This window comes from Aspergillus affinis (assembly GCF_023601865.1).
Source record: "Aspergillus affinis strain CMG 70 chromosome Unknown NODE_80_length_173233_cov_86_490142, whole genome shotgun sequence".
In the NCBI taxonomy this organism is placed as follows: Eukaryota; Fungi; Ascomycota; class Eurotiomycetes; order Eurotiales; family Aspergillaceae; genus Aspergillus; species Aspergillus affinis.
In genome coordinates this window covers 1-22,859 of record NW_026515861.1, presented here as the reverse complement: position 1 = coordinate 22,859, position 22,859 = coordinate 1, and the positions used below count along the sequence as shown (strand labels likewise).

Genomic DNA, 22,859 nt, shown 5'->3' with positions numbered 1-22,859 from the left:
CTGTGCTAAAACAGAGGGTCCGAGTAAGGCACAGTACCTGGTTATTTCAACTGTATGGGAAAGAGTTTGCTGGATCCGTTTCCAGATGGTACTGCGTGCTGAGCTTACTGTATGCTTAATTCACGCATCTGCGTGGGTCATGAGAAGATGAACCTCTCCATAGGACTCGGAACCGATTTACTTCCAAGACTCCAAGTCGAACAATACAAGCCAGTAAGAGATATTCTAGAAGAAAGTACCCAGAAGCAAGCCGCTGTGGCCGAGTGGTAAGATAAACAAACGCAAGTCAGATCGAACTAAACTACCTATCTCGATCCATCGTATTAGACCGAACTAGGCTGCGGCAGCATCCGCGAAAATCCAAATCCGCTCCGCAGATTTTAAGGTAATATTCTGTACTACCAGTGTTATATATTGTCGAATTAATTACATGTTCGCGATACAGAAATTATCGAATTAGTTCACTCTTCAACTGCTTCATTCGGCGTATTATATAGTTACACTATGGCTTGCCCATCTCGAATCCGTCTGGTAGTCGTGGCTTCTTCCGAATCCTTCCTGTCCGGGTCTGTACCATTAATTGCCGTTTCCTCGAGTAGGGCACTATCTTTGTGACCTCCTGAAGCCAGGGAACTTCCCGGTGCGGAGGAACGTTCTGGTTAGTTAGTATAGGATCGAGGGACCCTCCGGTAGGCATCCAGGAAGGTTCCCGGATGCTCTGAAGGCAGTATATAGAGGCCCTAGATCCTCCCTCCTAGATAGCCTTTCCTCTCCATGGGAAAATTCTTGACTATGAGTCAGAAACAAACTTGTCTTTTACTAAGCTCCTTTGTAGACCGTCACAGAGAGCTCCTGTGTCTACCGGCCCATGGTATAGAGCTTCTCTGCATTGCTGTGCAACTTTGGTGGGGGGCGACCATCTACGCTATTTGCCCCATCGTCTATCTGGTTTCCATCTAGGCCAGATGAGTTAATATAGGGTCGTGTTAGACCGACATTTCCTATTCGGTTTAGCGTGGCCATGTGATATGGAAATTTGGCACTTAGCATAATCGTTTAGACAGGACATTTATCATTCTTTTAATCGTACAAAAAACGCTGCATTCATTAAGCAATCATAGGCCTCCATTCAGAATTCGAAGTCCGTCAGTTCTCGTCCCCCAACCACCGAGCTGCCTTGTTACGGCCAGCTCGCTGACTGCGTCGTGGTAGCTCAACTTTCTCTTCCTCGCTGGTTTCCCCGTTCTCTTCGCTTGTTGGTGCCTCATTCTCGTTATCGCTGTTCCTATCGTCTTTACTAACTTCAATCGTCTCAGTAGAGCTTTCTCTTGTTGAGTTTGTAGTCCGGGGGGAAGAGGGATACGATCATGAAGTTGCTCATTCAATTCCTCTTCTTCGAATTGTTCATTCCACTGCTCGTTGGGAGGATCGTCGCTCTCATAGCCTTGAAGATAGCCATTTAATGAAGCCATTATTACTGTATACAGCTTACCCTATGATAAGAGCCCTATAATACAGCCAAAAAAGGAAATTTGCGCTGGGTCTAAACCTGAATAGGACTAGTACATCATGTGGGGGTGTCGGGATAACCGGCGGGGGGGGGGTGTCGGTCTAACACGACCCTTCTTATATGCGGTGACATGCAGCATTTGCTAGAGGGAACGAGCATACCGCATGTTGAAGAGGTATAAAATCAAATACATCCCCCTTCCCTTAGATATTCATAGATATCATGGAAAGGATAACCGTCCTCCTCATCCTCCTCAATCTCATCCTCCTCTGCTCCATTCTCTGAATGAGAAGCATTCTTCACATCCTGCTTATCTACATCCTTTTTGTCTTCATTCTCTGAGCGAGAAAAAATTTCCACCTTCTGCCCATTCACATCCTCCACCCAACTCCAAAAGCCATCATAATATGGGATCAAGCCCCTTCTCCCGATAGCGGGATAAACGTCCTCAAACTCCAAGTCGTTGCGCCCAGTCGTAAACATCCAAGCCGTATAAAGTGATTCCATCGTGATCCTCATCCATCCCACATTATAAGGTTCGTGCTTAATCCCCCCCTTACCAGGATGTCGGCGATCGATCAAGATTACGTATCCGGGCTGGTCATCCATAAACTCTCTATGGTCCGCACAAGGCTCCGAGCTCGCCAGAATAGACCGCATGGCATGATCATCGATCATCAAACAATAGGTCGACCGTGGTCTGCTAAGCTGTTTGTATTTCGGATTCCGTTTCATCCATTCTTGAAACAGTCGCCGAACTTGGGTAGGTGAAGCTCCATCTAACAATTTTTTATCTTCAACGACAACATTGTGGCAGCCCTCCCAAACAATCTCAGCTGCCTCCGGATCATCCTCGAGTTTCTCAGGACCATCATTCATGGATTGCACGACTTGGTGTCGTATGGCGTAGCGAATATGGCGATGAAGTTTGGCAAGAGCCTGGTTCCAGTCCTCGTCAGACCCGTATGTTGTCCGGTAGATAAAATATCCCCACGGCCAAGTTGAACCATCGCGCATTAATGCACGTAGGAATGCCCTAGTGAGACTGCACGACGATGACGAATGTGTGACACGATCATAAATTTTCATTCTCCTTTGGTCTCGCGAAAACTCCGATGAGTTCCATTCAGGCCAGGATTGGCGGCGGAAGAAATCTTCGTGAGAATCGGGCGACGATAGCTGAGTTGGGCCTAACATGTTACAAAGATCAAGGGGGCAGAGGTCCGCTAGGTTTGGTTCTTTGGAGGGGGTTCGGCGCCTTTTAAAGAAGAGTGGGGAGGGGGAAGTTAACTAACCCCCTCCGGAGTAATTAGAAAGTTAGTTTGAAAGATATGAACTCACCTAGACACTACGTATGTACGAATTTTCCTCTCATCATCTTCCAGGATATCTCGTCTAGTGTACCTAGACAATCGCAGGTAACAGTCCGGTAATATTAACCAGGAATTAACGGGACTAGCGTCGCGCAGGAAGATGAAAGCATGGACAGCCAGATAACCCTCAATCCGGAATCCAGAAATCAGGGTAGGCACCTAACATGTCTGTAGCTCTTGTGGATGGGCTTTTTGGGTACATATGTGGTGTAGGTTTAAATGCTAAACCATTCTTATTTTTCTTCGTCTTTGCCGCTCTTTTTGTAAAATGACCCGTGTGTTCTTATCACAGGTCTGGCGATAGCATGGAATTTCAACTGAATAAGATCGCGTTATGCCTTTTGTATTATGGGTTCTGCTTGATAGTTATATCATGTTACGGTTTACCTTTTCTTATACTGACCACCTTCAGCCTATCTTGCAGAGAAAATGTCAAGGTCTTTCTTCAAGCTGGTCATAGTTACGGAATCACAGAGGATGAATATTTTCGCCTCCATATACTAATCAGTGTCACTCCAAATGTCGGTGATATATATTTGCACTGGAGAATGAATCTACGAATGCACCAAATCCATTTATATGCAAATGACAGTATGTAATGATATCATAAGCCCTATTAGCTTGATGAATGTGCTGGCGGCTATTTAGAATAGATCCTTCAGATTGATATGGATCTTGTCCAGCTGCTTCTCAATCGCGTTGACGAATTCTTGGACCTGCTCCATTTTCACCTGCCAATCCTTGTCCCCTGGTTTGTTGCTCTTGCCCCAGTACGTTATGAAGCTTGCCAGATATTTCTTCACAAACTCATGGCTTTCTTCGGCTATCTCTTTCATAAGGTTGTATAGAAAGAGATCCTAGCATTCTAGGAGCTTTAGATCCTTTGAGCTGGCTTCTTTGTATGCATCCTGTGTTCGTTCAAGCTCTTGACAAGTGAGAACGTTTGTCTGCTTAAAACGTTTCCAGACATTTGGCAAGTTCATGTAGTTGAATAAGGAAATGACCTTGGGTTTGTTAGCCTCTACATACGTTCACGTTCGCATCGGGGAGATTACTTACATCACGCACAACACTGAGCCCCTCGCCAATTCTTTTGGCACGCAAAATATTGTTCATTCTCTTCTCGAGCTCGTCTCTACCTTCTGACTACTAGAGCTAACTCATGTATCAGTATCAAGTCTGTCCAGCAATTTCCTTATGCGATAGAAAAAGGGAACCTCAGCCACTTACATTTCCTTTCAAGGTGTTGAGGGCTTTATCAAGCAACCGGAAGTTATTTCGAAGCTGATTACTGCCAAGGGGGTCCATAAAGCGGTCTGATGATGCCTTGAAGTTGTTTCCTCCTGGAAGACGGGGTGGATCTACCAAGACGTCCTGCGTGAAGTAATTGAGAAGGAACGCGCAGTCGACACCGCAGATGCTATTCTTGACCAGATAGTAGATAGCATTACAGCAGAAGGCCTTGCCACCATGGGCGTAGCAGTCTTCGTTGTATGTGTCCATAGCAACGCGGACGGTGTCTTCCGGACATCCAGACCAGCACCTTTGGCCACTTGTCCCTAGCCCAAGGTTGTTATGCCATTTGCAGTGGTCCCATCTCCGGGTTTTGTCCGCCCCATTCTAACACAACTTGCGTTCTGTCAGCTGCTGCTTTGGGAACACGCCGTCCTTATACACATCGCCTGGCAGGCAATAGGACCCCCCGCTACCTGTTGCCGATTCAACCAGTACATCTGGCGTGTCAGTGCCTTTGGCACCGCATGCCCCCAAATCACAAGACGGCGAATCTCCCCATTTCATTGCATTGTAAAGGACCATGTTCATTAGCTCATTGCCATCGTCGTCCTCGGTAGTGCAGCAGGCAGCCTAGTAGCCAGTCTCAGTGTTCTTGCACCTGTTTGATGTCGATCCAACCTCCACCCTCCCGTCTGGGCATTGAGCGTGGCAGTGTCCGTTTTCGAAGCTGTACCAACCACATTTAGGGAGCTTTGTGGGAGGGCAGCACCAGGATCGGACGCCTGCACCGTTGCATCCGGTTGTGTCAAGCATATATCCATCTTTGTCGTTTCTCCATTCGTCGTCGCGCCCGACCATCTTCCATTTCGCAGGACAGGGCTCACCACAGTTGCTCCATTTGCACGTGTCGTACTCGATTGTATCTGTGCTATGGTCTTGATCCTCCACTTGACGCTGTGCGATAGCTCGGCGGTTAGACACTTTGGCGAGGGCTTCGCTGAAAGTGGCATTCTTCGTATCATGGCTGATTGCCCATACCATGACACCACCCAGACACTATTCTCGGGAAAAATCGGTCTTGAGCTTGAGTGTGTCTTTATCGTCATAGGAGACCCACTGATTGCCCCAGTGAGCTACCTTGACAGCCACGTCCTTACAGAGCTTCGATGACAACCCTTTGGTATGCGTGGTCTCTACAATTTCGCTGTTAAGCAGAATGCCTGTCTCGTGGCTGCAACTCGTTTTCACACTTCCAGAGAGATACAGACAGCCAGGTTCAACGCACGACGGGCTTGCAACAGTGTATCCACGGCCGTAAAATGCAAGACCCATCACCATTTGCTCGGCCTTGACATCATTGCGCCAGAGCAAATCCAGCGAATTCTTAATTTCCGTCAGATTGATATGGGCGTTCAAGTATTCGCCAGTCCATTTGTTGCCACGGTCCCAGGTCCCATGCATGTCGTACGTCATGATGTTGAATAAGGTGACATGTTTCCCCAGTTTCTTGAGATCGAAATGCTGAAGGTACCAATATGAGGCGGGAAGAGTAATCGACAACTCGTTTCGCCCAGGTGTTTTATCAAGGGTGCTCTTCAAATTGGCCAGAAATTTAGGAAAATTATCATAGTCCACTGGCTTTCCACTGCGGTCATCTGCTTCGGGGTATTCCCAGTCCAGGTCTACTCCATCAAAATCGTACGTGGACATAAATGAGACCAAGGATTTGAAGAATTTCTCCTGTTTTTCCGCAGAGGCCGCAATGTCAGAGAAAACAGTGGCTATCAGTCCTAGGTCATTGAAAGTCCAACCTCCCAACGCAATCAGAACCTTCAGGTCCGGATCATATCGCTTCAAGGTCGTTAGGCGTTCGTATAGTGGTATATCCGCCTCGTCGGCAGGCAGCACTTCGTATGTTTCGGGGTCAATAGTAGCGAAAGCAAAGTTGATGTGACTGTAGACTCCCAGTGGGATCATCTCAGGCCAAAACGTGTTACAGGCTCGCCGAGTGCTCCAGCCTTCGTAGTAGCCTACAACCCGCGAGAGGTAACCATCCTTGCTGCACGTCTTATGCGTAACGGTTTTATTTCCGCACTTTGCGACAAAGAAAAAGGTCGGTCAATCTCTCACTTCCAGATTTTTCAAGCGCAGAGACTACTTACGAACTCCTTGGTCACGCCGCAGAATCCCTAGTCAAGAGGTTAGACGGGCTTGTGTATAGATTGACCGTGAACTCGCATGCTTACAAACTTGGAACAGCACAAATTCAGTGGGCAACCGGATTTCTCAGACCATTTGGATCCAAAACCCGGATCACACTCTGCCTTGGAATCACACCCAGCGACGCAAACATCGTCGCCACAGAAGTCGGGTCCAAGTCCACATATACCGAACTTGTTGCTGTAAGGGGTCAGTTCACACCTCTCGTGGATTCTTTGTAGTCTTCCTACCAGCATCCGCTTGGACAGGGATTAGACGCATCACAGCCAAGCTTGAAATCACAGTTTGCAACACATCCATCACCACAATGTGCTTCGGTGGTCCCGCAGTATCCCTCTTTTGAGCTGACAGTTTTCATCAGAACCCAGATAGTACTGCAAGAACCGGACACGGGGCACTTACCAACACCCAGTAGAACAGGGCTTGCTTTTGCTGCAGTCCTGCGCAAACACGGTAGGGAAAATAAACAGCAAAAGATAGGCAACGGTCAGGCCTAAGACCCGTAAAGAAGGTCTTTGAATCCCCAACATTCTGTGTTCGCACCTTCCTGCCACACATATAGCGGAGATAGAGCAAGTGGTATGTTACTCAAGGAAATGATATCTTATTGATATCGAGTAGGCCTTCCATATTCCGCCGCAAAAAGGGGCAATGCCGTTTCCCCTGCAAATCCTATTTCATAATATCCATTTCGATGATCACATGGCTTGTTATCGCCGTTTCCACAATTCTCCTTCCGGAACTCGAGATCTCGTTTGCCACACTCGCCTCGTCTCCGAAAGTGCAATTACACCTGCATAGGGTAGTATTGTAAACCCGGTGGAGGGCGTCCACTATCGGGCTAAAACCCATGAAACTATTTGTCAGACCATCACCGACTGAGGAAGATCTCCGTTCAACCGTACAATGGCAGAATTAGCCGCATCGCATCTTGCGGAGTATTAGGGCGTACACAGTTAGATCAGGAACCGGTCAGGGCACTATCCAGGGTTTACTTAGTACTCCAACTAACTAGTCGGGCCTGTAGCCCTGTGCTTAGAAGTGGAGCGCGAAAAGTTTGAGAGCCAAAGATCTCCTTAACGCCTAGAGCTGTTAACGATACGATATCGGCAAATGACATTATTATCGTCAGCGATATATCGTTACCAGTAATTGGACAATAATAGAATAGCTCCTGGTCCTAAATATAAGCTTAGATATTCCTTAATCAGGGCAATCCACCTCAGTTATGTAGTCCTACGTTGTGTTGTTACCGTACTATGTAGTTGGATATTTATATATTTTACGTTACTCTTCTGTCCTATCAACTAACTCTGCTATTGCAAAGTATATGTCTAAATTCTAAGTTTCTCCTATTCCTCGGCACATCTATATAGGTGTATTTACCTTATTAGCTTTTTCCTGTCAACATACTATTATTATATTACCTGATTTATCCTATGGCCACCCCTTCCTTCTTTCGTTATACTATATGGCAGAATATCAGGTCACAAGGGTTTAACCCCATTTTATGGTTCAACTCTATTTGGACGCGTACATTGACCTCTTCTTTGTTGACAGTGACATACCCTTTAAGAAAATAACTAACTCCGCATATGACTCTTCAATCCTGGTCCTACTGAGCTACTGCATCCATATCATTACTAACCTGCGATCAGCAAGTCGTATTCATTCGCACTGCACATGTGGCCCAGTGTATCCAACATAAAATGCGTACCCGGCAAAAACGCATCAACTATCGAGTTCTGAATGATGAGAGCGATAGAGAGTCTTTACCCAAAAATCAACCGATCAACCAAGCGAATCAAGCGAGTTACTGAATAATCTTACGCGTACTTTTTCAATCTATTACGAAGACGCAAGGATCCTCACTAATATACTAGATTGCGAACTCTTACCTTCCGAGTCTATATCACAAGTGCTAGTATCCCAAGAGAGTTCAACAGATGCTAGTGCTTCAATCATAAGCTACGTATCCTCTCGATGCTCCAAACGACTAGCGCCTGCTACAGAGTGGATCTGGGGGTACTTTGAGACTACAGCTATTGAATGTCCTTAAGTTATCAAGAGAACCAACAAGAGGCGGCTGATCGACCGAGAGATTTTAAGTAATTAGGCCTACTTTATAAATTATATAACTATACTTACCCAATTAGATACTATCAAAGGGTCTGGTCGGATCTTCTAGAGAGATTATTAGAGAGAATTCCCCATCCTTACAAGCATTGCCCGTGATATTATGTCAATTCCAGCGACTGGTGCCGGAGTTGAGCGTTTGTTTAACTCTGCTCGGGATGTATACTACTACCGTCGGGCCTCGTTGAACCTAGAGACTATTCGTGATACCATGTTGTATATGTGTACAACAAGATTCGATATCAAGGAGGAACAGCGGCTGATTCTCCAAGAGTATCTTTCAGATCATAAGATAGCAGCTTCGGTAGAAGCACTTGATATCCAGACACATATCTTCGAGGCCATTAGTGATGATAAGGAGTAGGATGTCGAGATATATCTTAATATACCGGTTGCTACATCAATTATGCAGGTAACCCCGAACGTACTGCTACTCTCAGCAGTTGCCACTGGAAAGCGGCCTGCGGTCACTTCTGACGATAAGGAAGACTCTGATACCGATAGACTTAGGGATCACTATGAGAACGGAGTATTACCCTTGTCTCACTTACCTGATATGCAGCATCGTGTATCAGGTAGAATACGGAAGAAGTCGAGACTACTAGATAGGTATATAGTTTGACCCTTAACTTTTGAGAACTATGACTGGATACAGTACTGAGATTGTAGTTTACAATTACAATGGAATACAACCTGTTTCTACATAATTTATGCAATTGATGTCGAGTCATGTTTATTACATGTTTGTCAAATTTGACGACCCTCAGGGTCGTTGGGAATGCCTCCAGGCACCCTTGCCTCCATGTCCCGATTAGGCTTAGTGCATCCCACAATGCCTACAGCTGAGCGCTGCAGGCCTAGAAAGGAATACACACCTTCGCGCATCCGTTCCTGTTCAAGAAGGGTCCCCCGCGGGTCCTAGCCAGGTCTAGCGCGAGCTCCCTGGGTGCGCTTTAGATCGTACTTGCGTTGCCCGGCGACACCCGTCGACCGGCACGACCTGGCTGATTGCCTTATTGCGTGCTCCTCGGTCCCTAACTATAGACAGGGGAAATACAATAAACCATTGATTTATTGCCCCGCCTCTTGGAACAGCTGGTGCCTGAACTAGAGGTGCTGCGCCTTCGTGGTTATTTAGGCAACAGGATAGCTAGTTTACTAACTTGTCAACAGTAGTTAGTTAGCTAACGTATTCAACCACCAAGCCGCGCTTACCAACGAGTCGCGCCTCTTCCACCAAAATTTCTACTTCATGAGGCTTCTCAACCATGTCAGGGTCCGCCCTGACGTATCACATAAGCTGGGTGCCTCAGGCACCCAGGCGGGTATATGTACATAGATAGATGGAAGATCCCTCCATCTTCCTTTCTTTCCCTACAACACTCATGACTTACTGTGTGACTCGAAGGGCCCAGTGGTTGGATAGATCCTTACCTGGAAAGTGAGCCCCTTTGTCCATCAAGATTGCACTGTGACCAGGCAGCAAACGAAGGTACCAACCAATCAGGCTGCCAAGGGCGACTTTCAACCACATACCCTGTTGGCCCGACGCCGGCGGTCTTTGCTGTATAAAGAAGTAGGCTCCTTACTAGGCTAACCGCTGAGATCCAGCATCAAGCCCGCTGCTTCCCAACATTTTCATATCTTATACCCCTCCAGTATTCCTACGTGAGTTTCAAAGGTACGAAATCCCCCTTTCTCCCATCTTTCTTTCTTGATCAGCCCTCTTTTGCTCTTTTGCTCTTTAACTTTTTTATTTTTTTTAATTTTTTTTTCTCTAAGGCTAACTACACTACCCCAGAAGATCATCGCCTGATCCACCCCAACATGAAGCCCCTCACCTACCTCTCCCTCCTCCTCGGCATCTCCGCAACCACCGCCCTCGCCGCCCTCGGTCCAGACGCAACCCCCGACGAGGTCGCCGCGGCGGAAGCCGAGTGCGGGTCCCTGGGCGTGATGAGGATCGATCCAGCAGAGCTGCCCGAGGACGTTTCGATGGCCGACGTCCGCATGTGCGCTGACCATCCCCTCGGCCCCGGGGCGTCCCCGGGTTCGGGTCCTGGGGCTTTCGCCAGGTTCCGTCGGTTCTTGCCGAGTTGGGTGTTTTGAGAGGACGGGCCCGGGAGACTGGGTCGAGGCCCTGTTAGGTAATCCGACACGCTAGGCTTTCTCGCAGCGGGCTAGCCAGTTTCTCATACCCGGTCTGGTTGCCTGCGCTGTACGGTGGGAGCGGCTGTTTGGGAATGAATAGAACTCTTGGGAATGTATGGTGTGGTTTGATGTTGATTTTTCGGAACAAGCTTGATTGATTTAGTCTGGCTGGAGGATAATATTCAGATATGACCAACGACAATGACATTTGAGCAATTTCCATTAAATTGTAGAGTAACTATTTCTACGTCGAATAAACCATGATCCTCGGCGTGTGAACCGCCTATTCCGTACACGAAGCTCTATACTAGACTGATCCTCTATCCCCTGGGCCGGTGAAATCGTGTTGGACGGAACTGCATAGGATTGGCGGCCTGTTATAGGAAGCCTCTAGCTAGGTATTCTTGCCAAGGCACTAGAATGACTGTATTCACGATTTCACTGGCCCAGGGGATAGATACTATTGTAGCATCGATTTACAACAAAGCTCACTAGATCATCCCGCGATCACGTACAATAGATCGCCCTGGCAAACAGAAATCTTGCCGCCTTGCCCCAAAGCTCTTTGTCTTCCGAGACATCTCGGCTTTCCCCATTCAAGGTTCATATATCGCCGCCAGCTCTTGCCAAGTTACCCTCAATGATACAGGGTAGTAAAACTGCCTAAACACCATGAGCATAGCAAGGAAGCTTTGGGGATAATACTTACTTACCAAGTCTTGTGGGGAAGGATGCCATCGGTCATCCGAGTTGAACATGAAAATCTGGCCATTATTTCACAGCCGAACCGTCAATGAGACATCCGCGTCACATTCTTGCGGAACAAGGTGGCGGAGAGAAGAGGACATCCTTGCACCTTTCAAGTGGCCTAACTACTCCTAGATCCTTGGTGAACAGATCTACCAAGCTTCGATCTGCCGACGGGTCGGAGAGCGAGTTTTTAGCACGGCAAATCATGGTGCCACCACGGAGATAGTCTCAGATAGAGAGGCTAGGCACTCAGGGAAGCTCTTGCCTGTTGTGAACAAGCGCAAAAAAAAGACGCTATTATTGCTCCTGTGTCTCGGTTTCAAGGTGGTTGAGTTGTTAAGGGTTCGAGAGAACAAACAGACGATAGGAGGCGTTGATTGGTTGGCGGCGATCATGATGGCGCTTTGGCGGAATGTAGCATACAGCAAGGTAAGTAGAGAACCGCTCTGAGAGACTAATCACAGATCCTTGGACTGAGAGATAACCTGCTTGAGCGCAAAAGCCCTGGGGAGAGGCTACTGGCCTTGCCCTATATATAGTGTATGTCGGCGCAAAAAGCCTTAGAAGACCAGTATGTTACTGAATAAACCTGGTTCAATATAGCTCAGGACAAGGGGAAAGACCAGAATGAACAGGCAGCTGCTCCAGGCTATCCATCTACTCCGTAATACGAGACCTATGCGGACATTCTCTAGCTGCATCGCGCCAGTCCTACACTACATGGATCAACGGGGGCTGAGGTTGCGTTGCGCCTGCGGTTACCGACCTCGCCAGCGCTCTTCCTCGTCAAAATCCTGCTCATCGAGACGGGGACCAAGCACGGTGATCAGCCCACCGGAGGCAGGAACCCATGGGGGTGTGGATGGTAGTATCGTCTCTCGGATGTAGACGCTCCTTTCTTTACGAGATGTGGTATAAAAGGCAAGACTATTCCCATCCATCCAAGGTATAATCCAGCTAGGTCTATCCTTCTTACAACAACACGGTCTGATATGCAGTCCTTCCACTTGTCCAAGAAACGCACATCTCTCATCTACAATCGGTAGGCCCCCCTTATCCTCTCTTCTGCTTCTTCTCCATCTCGATAAGCATACTTACCTTTCAGCCGTCTCTAGCCACCGCAATCCACGATAAAGCTCCCCATCACCATTATCAGCATGCTCGCCCTCTCCTCCGCGCTGACCCTTACCCCGCTCGCCGCGGAAGGCACCGCGTTGTCGAATGCGGCGAACTTGGCGTCATGACCGTCGCCCCCAGCGACGTCCGTAAATGCCTGGACCACCCGCTCGGCCGGAACCGGCGTTAAGGGCACATCGCTGGCGCTGCTGGACGCGGTGGATGCCTCGTTCTACAACAGCACGGTGGACACAGACACCAGTCCCGTGGAGGCTCGCTTGGATGGCCTCGACGGCGCCCTGGAGAAACGGGCGTGCTACAAGGACGCGCCGTATGGGTGCTCTGGGGGGTATTGCCGGAAGGCCTGCGGGGACATGAACAAGGGTGAGTGGTGCTGGACAGCGGCGAAGGCCGGGTTGGGCGCTTGGATGGAGTGCAGTAAGTGGCAGCACTGCGGGACTACGACGTATGCGTGTGGGAGGAGAGGGTGTCCGGCCTGTGGGTGCGGTTGCTAGCGGGAAGGCTAGATAGATGGCCCAGTGCGCTACGAGGAGCAGTTGTAGGGGTTGAGGTAGATAGTTAGTGTTATGATTCGGCTAGCAGGCGGAGGATGGACGATCGAGGACGAACTACAATGGTCTTCGAGGGGTAACATATTAAATGAAGGATTAAAGACGAGGACAGCCCGAGCCAGACAAATCGCATTCATTTACCTTACTATGTAAAGCCCAGCAAATTCAATTACTCTCGTAAGCCCTTAGCCCTCGCTATGAGCGTTGTTGAAATTCACTCCCTACCTATAACCTCAAACCATCATTTTTGTCCAACCCTAATCAATACCCAGTTATTCAAAAAGCAGTAAACCATGAGTGAGTAACCAAACCTGGACTGGCGTATGTTGAATACGACCAGCACCCCAATATCCCAATTCGACACTACTATTCGCCGCTTACATCCGCATTACTTTTCGCATGGTCGAAGCTGCTGCAGCACAAGTCGACTGAGAAGCGTGAAAGTCCCCAGACTCAGCGAAAATAGTCTCCGGAGACGAGCAGGAAGCAGCTCGTACGCGATAGGGACTAAACCCGGATTTTTCACATCTTAATATCCAGTCCAGAGCCAAAGGAAGCAAAGGGTTGGGTGGGAGTGGGCTAGAGATTACACATACCTCGTCCGAAGACCCGGATAACAGCTTCCGGGGATCGTTGCGCTATGAGCGTCTCGCTGAACGGGCTGTTGGTTGAGCAGGGGGAAGATCTGCGGAGGATAGTCGATGAAGTTGGTGAGGTAGAGGCAGAATTGCGGAGGGTCGGTGCTGGAGGATAGTAGTTAGTCTATCAAATTTTTATCTATTGACTCCGAGTGGGTAGATTCATACTCGACAGCACTCCAATCTACTTCCCAATTCTTCGACACATCGACGTTATCGCCTGCTGCAGGCTTGATGATCAGGACGGCCTCTGCGGTTGCCAGGAGAGTGGCGATGACAATGGAAGTAAGATGCATCTTGAGGGTATTCTTTGGTCTTCTTGAAGGGCCAATGATAAGTAGGATTGAGAGAGTGCAGAAAGAGCTTGGGCAATGAAGAACAGAGGAAGGGACGGCACTTCTTATACTCTCGATGTCATAATATTAAACCCAGTGTACTGATAATGACCATGACCATCCCGCTCACACTCGTACGAGTACAGCCACTCGCAATAAAAAACGAGCCATCCAGGTCCCAAAGCAGAAGAGATTCGAATACCACAGAACAGCACGCCTAACACTAGACCAATCACGACGACAACATCAGATCGTATGCGTATCTGCTATTGCCTATCACGCGGAAAAGCAATGCTATACGAAGCTGCTGGGGTGATAGAGTTGACACCAGCCCTGGAGAGTCGGCCTTCGCTGACTGTGTATGAGCCTCTATTCATTGTCATGCTTGTCTGGCAAAATTGGGGGATCGAGATCTGAGTCACTGGCTTGGTTCTGGCTTGGTTCTGGCTTGGTTCTGGCTTGATCTAGATGTCTTCTTTCGTAATAAGGACAGGGATGCAAGGTTATATTTTGTGTGCCCCCGTGAAGCGCACTTATCTGAGCATGGCAGTTTTGGAGATATGAAAATGCTCAAAAATGCTTTCATCGGGTATTCCTGCAAGTTGAGAATGTGAAGACGTTATACTAGATTCCAGATCTGATAAAGGTTTCATAGTTACACTATTCGTCCATAGATGCAGTTGACCAAAGTCCCAGTGACGTTCATCCTATTGTCAATTTCCAACCCCCCTGTCAGATCCGACCAATAAGGTAATTCTCCGGCAGAAATGAATATACAAATCTCGATCTTCTCGCATACTTAGGCAACTGCAGTGTACGGTTTCACAGAGGGAATTCAAGTGAACCCGCTCCACTAGTGGCACACCCCTGCAGCATTTGCCTCGCGAGTCGTCCAATAATCCTGCGAGCTTGGCCTGGTTCTATCCCAGCTAGTCACCACGATACTAATCATCAAGCCCATTAGACGCAGGCAGTATCTTGGCATGGTTGGCCTCAAGGGGCCGGAGGATTCGAGTCCAGGCTAGGGCTCGCCTTCGTGAAGCTTCGTAAAATCTCAGCAGCTCAGCTTCTAATCCAGGCCTTCAATATGGCTTAGCCACTCGCGTTGGGATTATCAGCTTCCCAACAGATTTCTCAAGCGGTTTGAAATATCATGAGCAAAAAAGCGCTCATCCAAAGTACATAATATCCCTACCTCGTATTCTCGTGCAACATAGCAGCCTTAAAGCAGCCACTTAGTACCTCGGGCTTTCAACAGACACTGCGCCGGAAGCATTTTGGCGAATGTGAGCCTGGTGTCATCTGTGTCAAGGTTCTAAGTTCGGAAGTTTTTGCATTGGAGGTGTTTCTCTGTCTTGGATCAGCTGTGTCAGCAACAGGCCATAGTCAGGTAATAAATCTCAGAGGTCCAATATGACATGTGTAGAGAATATAATTTTTATAAACAAGAGTCGGACGGATCCTTGTAAAATAGCCAATGTTGATGAAGCTGAAGAATCAGACAACACCTGACCTGAATCTTGCATCCCAGAAGGGAGGGTTCGATACATTCATTTACTACACTTCAATTCCATACAATTCAATTCAATGAACCATGAGAACTACGTCATACGACTTTGACGTATGTATACGCTTCAGAAGAGGACTCACGAACAACATTTCGATCCCTGTACGGCGCTACAACTGTTGTCACCTTGCATGCCCAGTCGGCAAACGTATAGTGACTGAATCTGCATACATGCATACATCTGATGCCGTACAAACTAGCCGACTCTCGTTCGGGATTTTCTTTAGTTGTTTACTACCGCGGCGTTGTCTGGCTCGTTGGAACCGTGTCAAGCAAGCTGTCCATGCTCTTCCTATACCTTTCCCTCTTCCGAACATCTCCACTGGATCGTTACTTGATTCTCGTGGCATGTGTGTTTGTATCAGCTTATTACCTCGGATTCCAAGCCGTATTCCTCACTCAGTGCCAACCCACCTCTCAAGGATGAAAACCGGTGCCTGGCGGACGGTGTCGGTCTGGCTTTCCCACGGAGGTCACCTCGATCAGCTTCAATATCGTCCTGGACACCGCAATAGCCCCGTTGCCGATTCCTACGGCTTCAATTACCCCTTCGTACCAAAGTCACGATCAGAACCATGTTTCTGGTGGGAATGAGGTGAGTAGTCTACATGCCAGGACCCTTTGTGATGCTCCATATAGTTCGAGGCCTGACCAGAGATTGTATACGCATAGCGTCGTGGCGGTCATGATATGGCGGCTGGTCATAACGCTGCACCCTGAGACCAGATCGGACTTTATCTACGGACTCGGGCGCATTGCGCTTACCAGTTTCCTGGAGTTGTGGATCGGCATCATCGTGGTCTCTTTGCCTACCTTGGCGCCTTTGTTCAAACGCTACATTACGCCAATTATATCACGGAGACCGCCGAGTCCGGCACACGTCCGGCTCCGCGAAGCGCAGCATACGATTTGGAGTATCCACGTCAAGCATCGTGTGGATTCTATGCTCGATTCGGCGCGGGGGGAGAGCGTGGAGAGCGAGCAGGGATACTCTGGCCAAGTGACGCCTTATGGGGACTCGGATAGGGCGGATGGGGACAGAAAATTATTGCAGAGTATGCAGATAGACGAGACTCACGTCCGGCGAATGGTTTAGGGCAACGTAATAAAGGAACTGGGCTAGCAAGGGGGGCGAGCGTACCCTGGACAAAGAAAGCATTGCAGTGTAGTTTGGTCGTTGCCCCATCGACATGTCCCGGTAACATCCTAGACTTTAGTTACTTCCCCTATAAGCATAAAGTTCCCCCCACTTCTTCCTTCCCCTCACGTCTAATACCTTAACCACAAACCATTGATCTTCACTCTGCCTGGATTTGCATCTCTTAACCCAGGTCTTGAGCTCATTAGCAGAAATGGAAGAGGCTGGTCATTCTCGAATCGCCGACTACATCATCGTCGGCGGCGGCACGGCCGCTCTAGTCGTTGCCTGTCGGCTCTCAGAAAACCCCGATACGCGCATCATTGTCCTGGAGCGAGGCAAAGATGAATCCAATGATGCTTGCGTCAAGAATCCCCTGGCGTACGAGTCTCTGACGGGAAGTGAGATGGATTGGAACCTCAAGATGGCGCCTCAGGCCGGACTGAACAATCGCGAATTCCACCAATCTGCGGGAAAGGCTCTGTCTGGGCGGGTCGTCCATGATCAATGGCTGTATCTTCCTTCCCCGGGCTGCAGCGGGACTCGATGCCTGGGATTCACTGGGCATTCCGGGCTGGAATTAGGAAACGCTGGCACCCTATTTCCACAAGGCATACACCTTGCATCCGAGCAACAAGGAGTCCCGGCCTACTACAGGTCCCATCCAAGTGAGCTACCCGGTGTCTACGGAGAAGGCCGACACCAGTCTGCTAGACGCTTGGAAGCGAGCGTTCGAGGAGAGCGGCTATCATTACACCAGCGATCTCGTTCCTGAAGGGACAACCATAGGCACGCGGCCATACACTGCGACGATCGACCCGCAGTCAGGAAATCGGAGCAGTGCAGCTAGCGGATACGGCGCCATACTTGCTTCTCGCGCTAATGTGGAAATCTTCACGCGCGCAAACGTGACTCGAATCTGGTTCGACTCTGCTATCCCCAACCGTAACCCAACTGCAACTGGAGTGGAGGTGCAAACAGAAGCCCAGGGGACCATCATCTTCAAACCCACCAAGGAGGTCATCATGGCCGCGGGGGTTTTCAACAATCCCAAGATCCTCGAATTGTCTGGGATCGGGGACACAGATCGACTCCAGGAGCTCCGCATTCCACCACTCGTCCATCTGCCCGGGGTGGGAGAGAACTTGTCCAACCATGCCATGAGTATTCTGACCGCCCCTTTGAGGGACCACCTGGACATCAAGGGCATTTCACCCGGCATGAAAGCAAACGCCTTCATCCGCCTAAGTCCCCCAGACGTGCAAGAGATTCTCGCTCGCTCCCGCGAGGGCAACGATCACACTTCTATTTCAGGGATCCTGGCTGGCCCGAACGAGGCGTCCGCATGCATTCACTTTGCCATCTATCCCGGCAATGTAGCCGTCGTGGGCGTCTATCCATCCTATTCTTTCTCCCGGGGCAGCTCTCATCTCCAGTCGACGGACCCGACCGACGCCCCCAGGATCGATCCAAAGTTCTGACCAGTCCTTCAGACCTCGATTCGATGGTTCGGCACGTTCAGCACTTGCAAGGGATTCTTCGTTCCGCCCACCTCCAGTCCTTTGTCGATGCACCACAGCCCAATGATACAGAAACGCTCACTCAATTGGTGCGCGAGTCGATGACTATCCCGACTGCCCATCCATGCGGGACCACCGCTATGCTTCCCTGCGAGAACGGTGGTGTGGTTGGACCGGATCTGAAGATCTACGGCGTGAGTAATGTCCGGGTTGTAGACACAAGCATATTTCCACTCGTTCCGCGGGCGAATCCCATCTCCACCGTGTATACGGTGGCTGAACGGGCCGCGGATTTGATACGAGCGTCTTGATCAGCCTATCCATCCCCCTTGCATCGTTGTTGGGTGTGTGTTCATTGTCCTTGTTTTCTCTCTCTCTCTCTCTCTCTCCAGAAATGCAGAGTGTAGTAACGGTATAGTTTACCTTCGAGATACTACTTCCCAAAAGTGGCAACACATTCAATAACCGATTGCATAGCCCAAATGCACAAGGGACACAAACCCCCCTCTCCCCGGCTACATTAAACGTCCATTCCAAGTTTTCCAGACAGGCAAAGTGTAGAGAACAACACTGCCAGAGACACCACCTCCAAGTCCGGCCATCGCCCGTCCCAAGCACAACGCTACTCCCAACCCACGCCCCAAGCAACACCACACCGACGGATAGGTAGACCGACACGTTCCAGAACCCGACCGCTGCCAAACTCCACCCATTCACAGAACCAGCAATCCACCGACGTGATAGCCGATCCCCCATGACAAGAGGCCATGTTTTCCGGCCCCGGGCCCAGTCCCCCCGCTGATCCTTGAGGTCCTGGACCTGCATAGTCGTCAGAATCATCCCGGCAATCATCCCGAGCCAACAGTATCCCGTGGTCGTGAACTCGAGCACCTTTGCAGAGGCAGAGCCCACGGCGATCTGCAACGAGCTGACATTGAAGATCGTGTACGCGATGGCTATGATAGGATCCCGGGTTAGTTCATCGCCCCCGCGTAGGTCATTATACTTCCAAGCCAGAATGACGATCCCCGCGCTTTCCCTCACGGCGCCCAGCTCAGCGTTTACGACGGGCACGGCGCCGAGCAAGAACCGCGTTGCTTGCGTCGGAGTGATACGGCCACGAGGCAGCGGCCGCCACGGCTTATTGACTCGATCCTTTTGAATGGAGTCTGCAAGACGCTGGTTGGCGAGGTTGAAGACGAGAAGGTTGGACCAGTTGAAAAGGAGGATCCACGGCGTACATTGGACCAGGAGGGGTCCGATTCTGGGGCTCTCGGGGTAATAGGTTAGGGCTGGTGCTACGATGGCTGAAGCTATTCCAAATGCTGTATTGGGTAGGACAAAGGTTGGGATATCGTTTTTTGAGAGGTCCCATACGAGAGATGGAAGGTTCGTCAATCGAATGGGGGTTGGGGATGATAATGACATGTGGAGGCCGTTTGGTTGTATTCGGTGGGATGGGAAATAGTCGAGTCCGGCAGCATCTATTTGGAGAGATGTTGAAACTTCAAGGAATTCTCGCTTTTATATAAACAAACCTACTAGCTGCAGGTAGATTCATTACTGTTGTCCCATCCCTCGTCCGTATGCATTAATACCAGCTGGTCGCAACGCCTCATGCAGAGCGATGAACAAAGTAACTTTCTTGCTATATCGGAACGCCAATTGGAATTGGATGCACCGTGGGCCTGTTCATTCGTGGTGAATCGCATGTTCGGGCTCCTTATGTTTCCATATGGGAGATGATACAGACACCCTTACTCCTAACATACCATGCAATGTGGGGAATAGAAACAGTTGAACTACTGGATCAGGACTGATGATGTTCTCGTCGAAAGTCCGGAGGTTACTGCAGGCAACGCTGAAACTGACGAGAGCAATGGGCGAGTTTCGCGGTGCTGTGTTTCCGAGCCTGAGAGTGGGCGTTCGTGGATTAGAGACGCATTTAAGACTCAGACAGACTACAATCGAAGCAAGCTGGAAGTGTGGGTTGTTATAATTTTGAAGTATTTTCTCTAGATTGATTTCCAGAGGGTCGGGTCTCTTCGATTTAAACTAGATAATTAAATTTGAGCGCTTCATAATATTGTAAGCGGGCCATGCTGGCCTGTTGTCGCTTTGTTGTCCGATTATGTTAGGGTATGCTTAGGTCTACTTAGTAGGTGAGATCATGGCTGAGCTGGGTCGAAAATCAAGGACGTATATATTGAGCTGGAGGTAAATTGAAACAAGAGTCCCAGGTAAATGAGAAAGTCACCAACGTTATCATAATCAAGACAAGCACACAGAATCACAAAAGTATGAGATCATTTGACAATGGTAGAAAGAAAAAAACCAACCTCTTCAAGAGATGGTAATGATTTCATTTAGATAGCGGCAAAGAAAAACACAACCTATCTAGATGAATTGCATGGGAAGGCGGGGGGGTAGACAACGTTTCGTTCGTTTCGTAAAGAAAAAGAGAAAACCGACAAAGGTAAGACATGAAATGAGGACCGAAACTACCAATGGAAAGCTGAGATACCGCTGCTCGCATGAATCGAAGGCAAGGAACAGACAACACAAGTGAGTAGTAAGTAGTACTAGGAGGTAATGACAAAAAGAAGAAAGAAAAACGAAAACCTGGTAATCGGAGACCACAACCAATTGAGACGCCAATTCAAAGAATCATCGTAAACCATAGACAGGATAAAAGCCTGCTGTCTTCAACACTTCGAAAAGAAAAACACCGTAACCATGGGAGACGCAATCATGGACAAAGTAAAGGGAGATAAATATAGAGAGGATGATGGCGATTAATTGGACCAATAAAGGTGAAGAGATGAGGTGAGAAAAGTCGATGACTGGAAATGCTGGAGTATACACCTCAACGGAATTCAATCGCAGGAGTGCAGCCGTGATCCTCGACGTGTTTTAATTCCAATTGTTGATACCTTGGAATTTCAGTTAGAATATGTGTAATAGGATGGAAATAAGGAATCGAACTTACTTCTCGCTCTTCGCGTGGAAGTAGATACCGGTGACATCTCCCGCCACCTGGTTGAAACAGATGTAGTAGAACCCCTCGAAGCTTGCGCCTGAGATAGACCGCACCCGATGGTCGGGGACGAGGAAGTATTCTTTCCATCGCATAAAGATATGCTCGCGCTGGGCAAAGTTGCGGTAGGTGAAATCGGGCCTCTTCGCCTGCTTAGCCAGTGGTCGCCACGCGGGAAATCTAGCCCAATGATGCATATCGGTTTTCTCCGTAGCTCCCCATGCTTCATTCCGGGTCTTGAAAGTGTGTTTGGTGCCTATGATCTCGCCTTCGAAAAAGGTCGTCAAAGTGGGGTGATCTTCCGTGAGGCCTGTGCGAAAAGCCAAAGTCGATTAGAGGCAAAATTGAGACACGCATCGATTTGAGGCACGGAACGATTCAACATACCCTGAATGCGCAGATATCCACAGAGGTAGGATTCAACCATGTCGACATGTTTTATCTCTACGTCCACATTATAGATCTGACGATCCGACTGCTGGGTGCCCGTGAATTTGCTTCCCGGGCGCAAAAAGGAAGATGTGTAATTCGGAAGAAGCTTGTAAGGATCAGCAGGGGTCCTGCCACATGGGTTCAATCAGGCAAGGTAAGAGAAAAACCTACTCTGATGTTGGAAAACTCATAACTTAAAAGGGAGGCACTTGAGGGTGTGGCGACTGGAGGGGAGGGAGTGTTGGTGGAGCGTGATGACTGGTCGCCGGTAGGGCTCAATCTGCCGACAACGGGCTCATCCTCGGGTTTGGTTGTGTCCTTCATTGGTGCGCCAGGGGTGTTTAAAGGGTCGGAAACCGTTTGGGCGATAGCATCGTCCGAGCGGATCAGCGCAGACTGCGCCGATGCAATGGCCCGGGAGAGCGCATTATCAGGAGTGTCGCTCTCCGCGGTCGGAGAGGATTCGGGCGAGTCTCTCCACAACGAAGACCTCTCTAACTCGGGCGGACAAGTGGTGCGAGCAGAAATTTCATCAAGGATTGATGTGGCATCGAGACGTGGTGTGTTGTCACTCGGGGTCGGCATTGAGGCGAGTTAGGCCAAGGGAGGAGATGACATCGGATCCGACTAATTAAATTGGTAGGGTTTCAGGGCACCGGCGAAGTAAGGGGAGGCCGACGACGGAGGGGGTGGTGGTGGTGGAAAGAGAGATGGTTTAGGGAGGGCAACCACAACGAGGAATACAGAGAAGAGAAGTGAAAAGAAAGAAAGGGGAGAGCCGAAGGGAAAGGATGAAAGTAGCAGAAGACGAGAGAGGATGGAGAGATGAAGGACTCAAGGAGCAGTGTTCAGTTCATTCAGTCTGGGGCGGGAAGACGCCCTGCCCGAATCGGTTAAGGCGGCGTGGATCATGCGAGCGCGGGGGAGGCAAACGGGCGCCTGAGGCGGTTAATCGTGTCAGGAATGGAATGCCCGCCGACTCAGGCACCCACATTACCCCTTGCGGTTTACCTTTTTATATAGACTTTACTCTGCAGAAACATAATAATATACTAACGTAATCAACCACCGAGCGGCGGATACCATCGAGCGGCGGATTTTCACTCCGACCACCTCAAGCATCATTTA

General features: G+C 49.2%; 7 protein-coding genes across 7 annotated transcripts; 2 read left to right on the top strand and 5 right to left on the bottom strand.

The window, feature by feature from the left end:
- Positions 1–1,693: 1,693 nt before the first annotated feature.
- On the bottom strand, positions 1,694–2,707 carry KD926_010456 (uncharacterized protein; the record flags this gene model as incomplete). Its single annotated transcript, XM_053102820.1, has 1 exon — positions 1,694–2,707. The coding sequence occupies one exon, from the start codon at positions 2,705–2,707 to the stop codon at positions 1,694–1,696; it is 1,014 nt and encodes a 337-aa protein (XP_052953702.1).
- An 820-nt stretch (positions 2,708–3,527) lies between these two features.
- Positions 3,528–6,575, bottom strand: KD926_010455 (uncharacterized protein; the record flags this gene model as incomplete). Its single annotated transcript, XM_053102819.1, has 8 exons — positions 3,528–3,740; positions 3,913–4,029; positions 4,114–4,442; positions 4,509–4,749; positions 4,804–5,175; positions 5,257–6,213; positions 6,282–6,308; positions 6,366–6,575. 8 exons carry the CDS (start codon positions 6,573–6,575, stop codon positions 3,528–3,530), a joined length of 2,466 nt encoding a protein of 821 aa, XP_052953701.1.
- A 3,727-nt stretch (positions 6,576–10,302) lies between these two features.
- On the top strand, positions 10,303–10,584 carry KD926_010454 (uncharacterized protein; the record flags this gene model as incomplete). Its single annotated transcript, XM_053102818.1, has 1 exon — positions 10,303–10,584. One exon carries the CDS (start codon positions 10,303–10,305, stop codon positions 10,582–10,584), a length of 282 nt encoding a protein of 93 aa, XP_052953700.1.
- Positions 10,585–12,134: 1,550 nt separating this feature from the next.
- On the bottom strand, positions 12,135–13,998 carry KD926_010453 (uncharacterized protein; the record flags this gene model as incomplete). Its single annotated transcript, XM_053102817.1, has 5 exons — positions 12,135–12,303; positions 12,475–12,607; positions 12,656–12,915; positions 13,661–13,807; positions 13,871–13,998. The coding sequence occupies 5 exons, from the start codon at positions 13,996–13,998 to the stop codon at positions 12,135–12,137; spliced, it is 837 nt and encodes a 278-aa protein (XP_052953699.1).
- A 2,181-nt stretch (positions 13,999–16,179) lies between these two features.
- Positions 16,180–18,223, top strand: KD926_010452 (glucose-methanol-choline (gmc) oxidoreductase; the record flags this gene model as incomplete). The annotated part of the gene is made up of 4 exons (XM_053102816.1): positions 16,180–16,199; positions 16,277–16,659; positions 16,955–17,410; positions 17,457–18,223. 4 exons carry the CDS (start codon positions 16,180–16,182, stop codon positions 18,221–18,223), a joined length of 1,626 nt encoding a protein of 541 aa, XP_052953698.1.
- An 8-nt stretch (positions 18,224–18,231) lies between these two features.
- KD926_010451 (UbiA family prenyltransferase) lies at positions 18,232–19,690 on the bottom strand (the record flags this gene model as incomplete). The annotated part of the gene is made up of 2 exons (XM_053102815.1): positions 18,232–18,441; positions 18,764–19,690. 2 exons carry the CDS (start codon positions 19,688–19,690, stop codon positions 18,232–18,234), a joined length of 1,137 nt encoding a protein of 378 aa, XP_052953697.1.
- Positions 19,691–21,128: 1,438 nt separating this feature from the next.
- KD926_010450 (GID4/VID24 family protein) lies at positions 21,129–22,316 on the bottom strand (the record flags this gene model as incomplete). Its single annotated transcript, XM_053102814.1, has 4 exons — positions 21,129–21,195; positions 21,252–21,609; positions 21,687–21,837; positions 21,903–22,316. The coding sequence occupies 4 exons, from the start codon at positions 22,314–22,316 to the stop codon at positions 21,129–21,131; spliced, it is 990 nt and encodes a 329-aa protein (XP_052953696.1).
- Between the last annotated feature and the right edge of the window lie 543 nt (positions 22,317–22,859).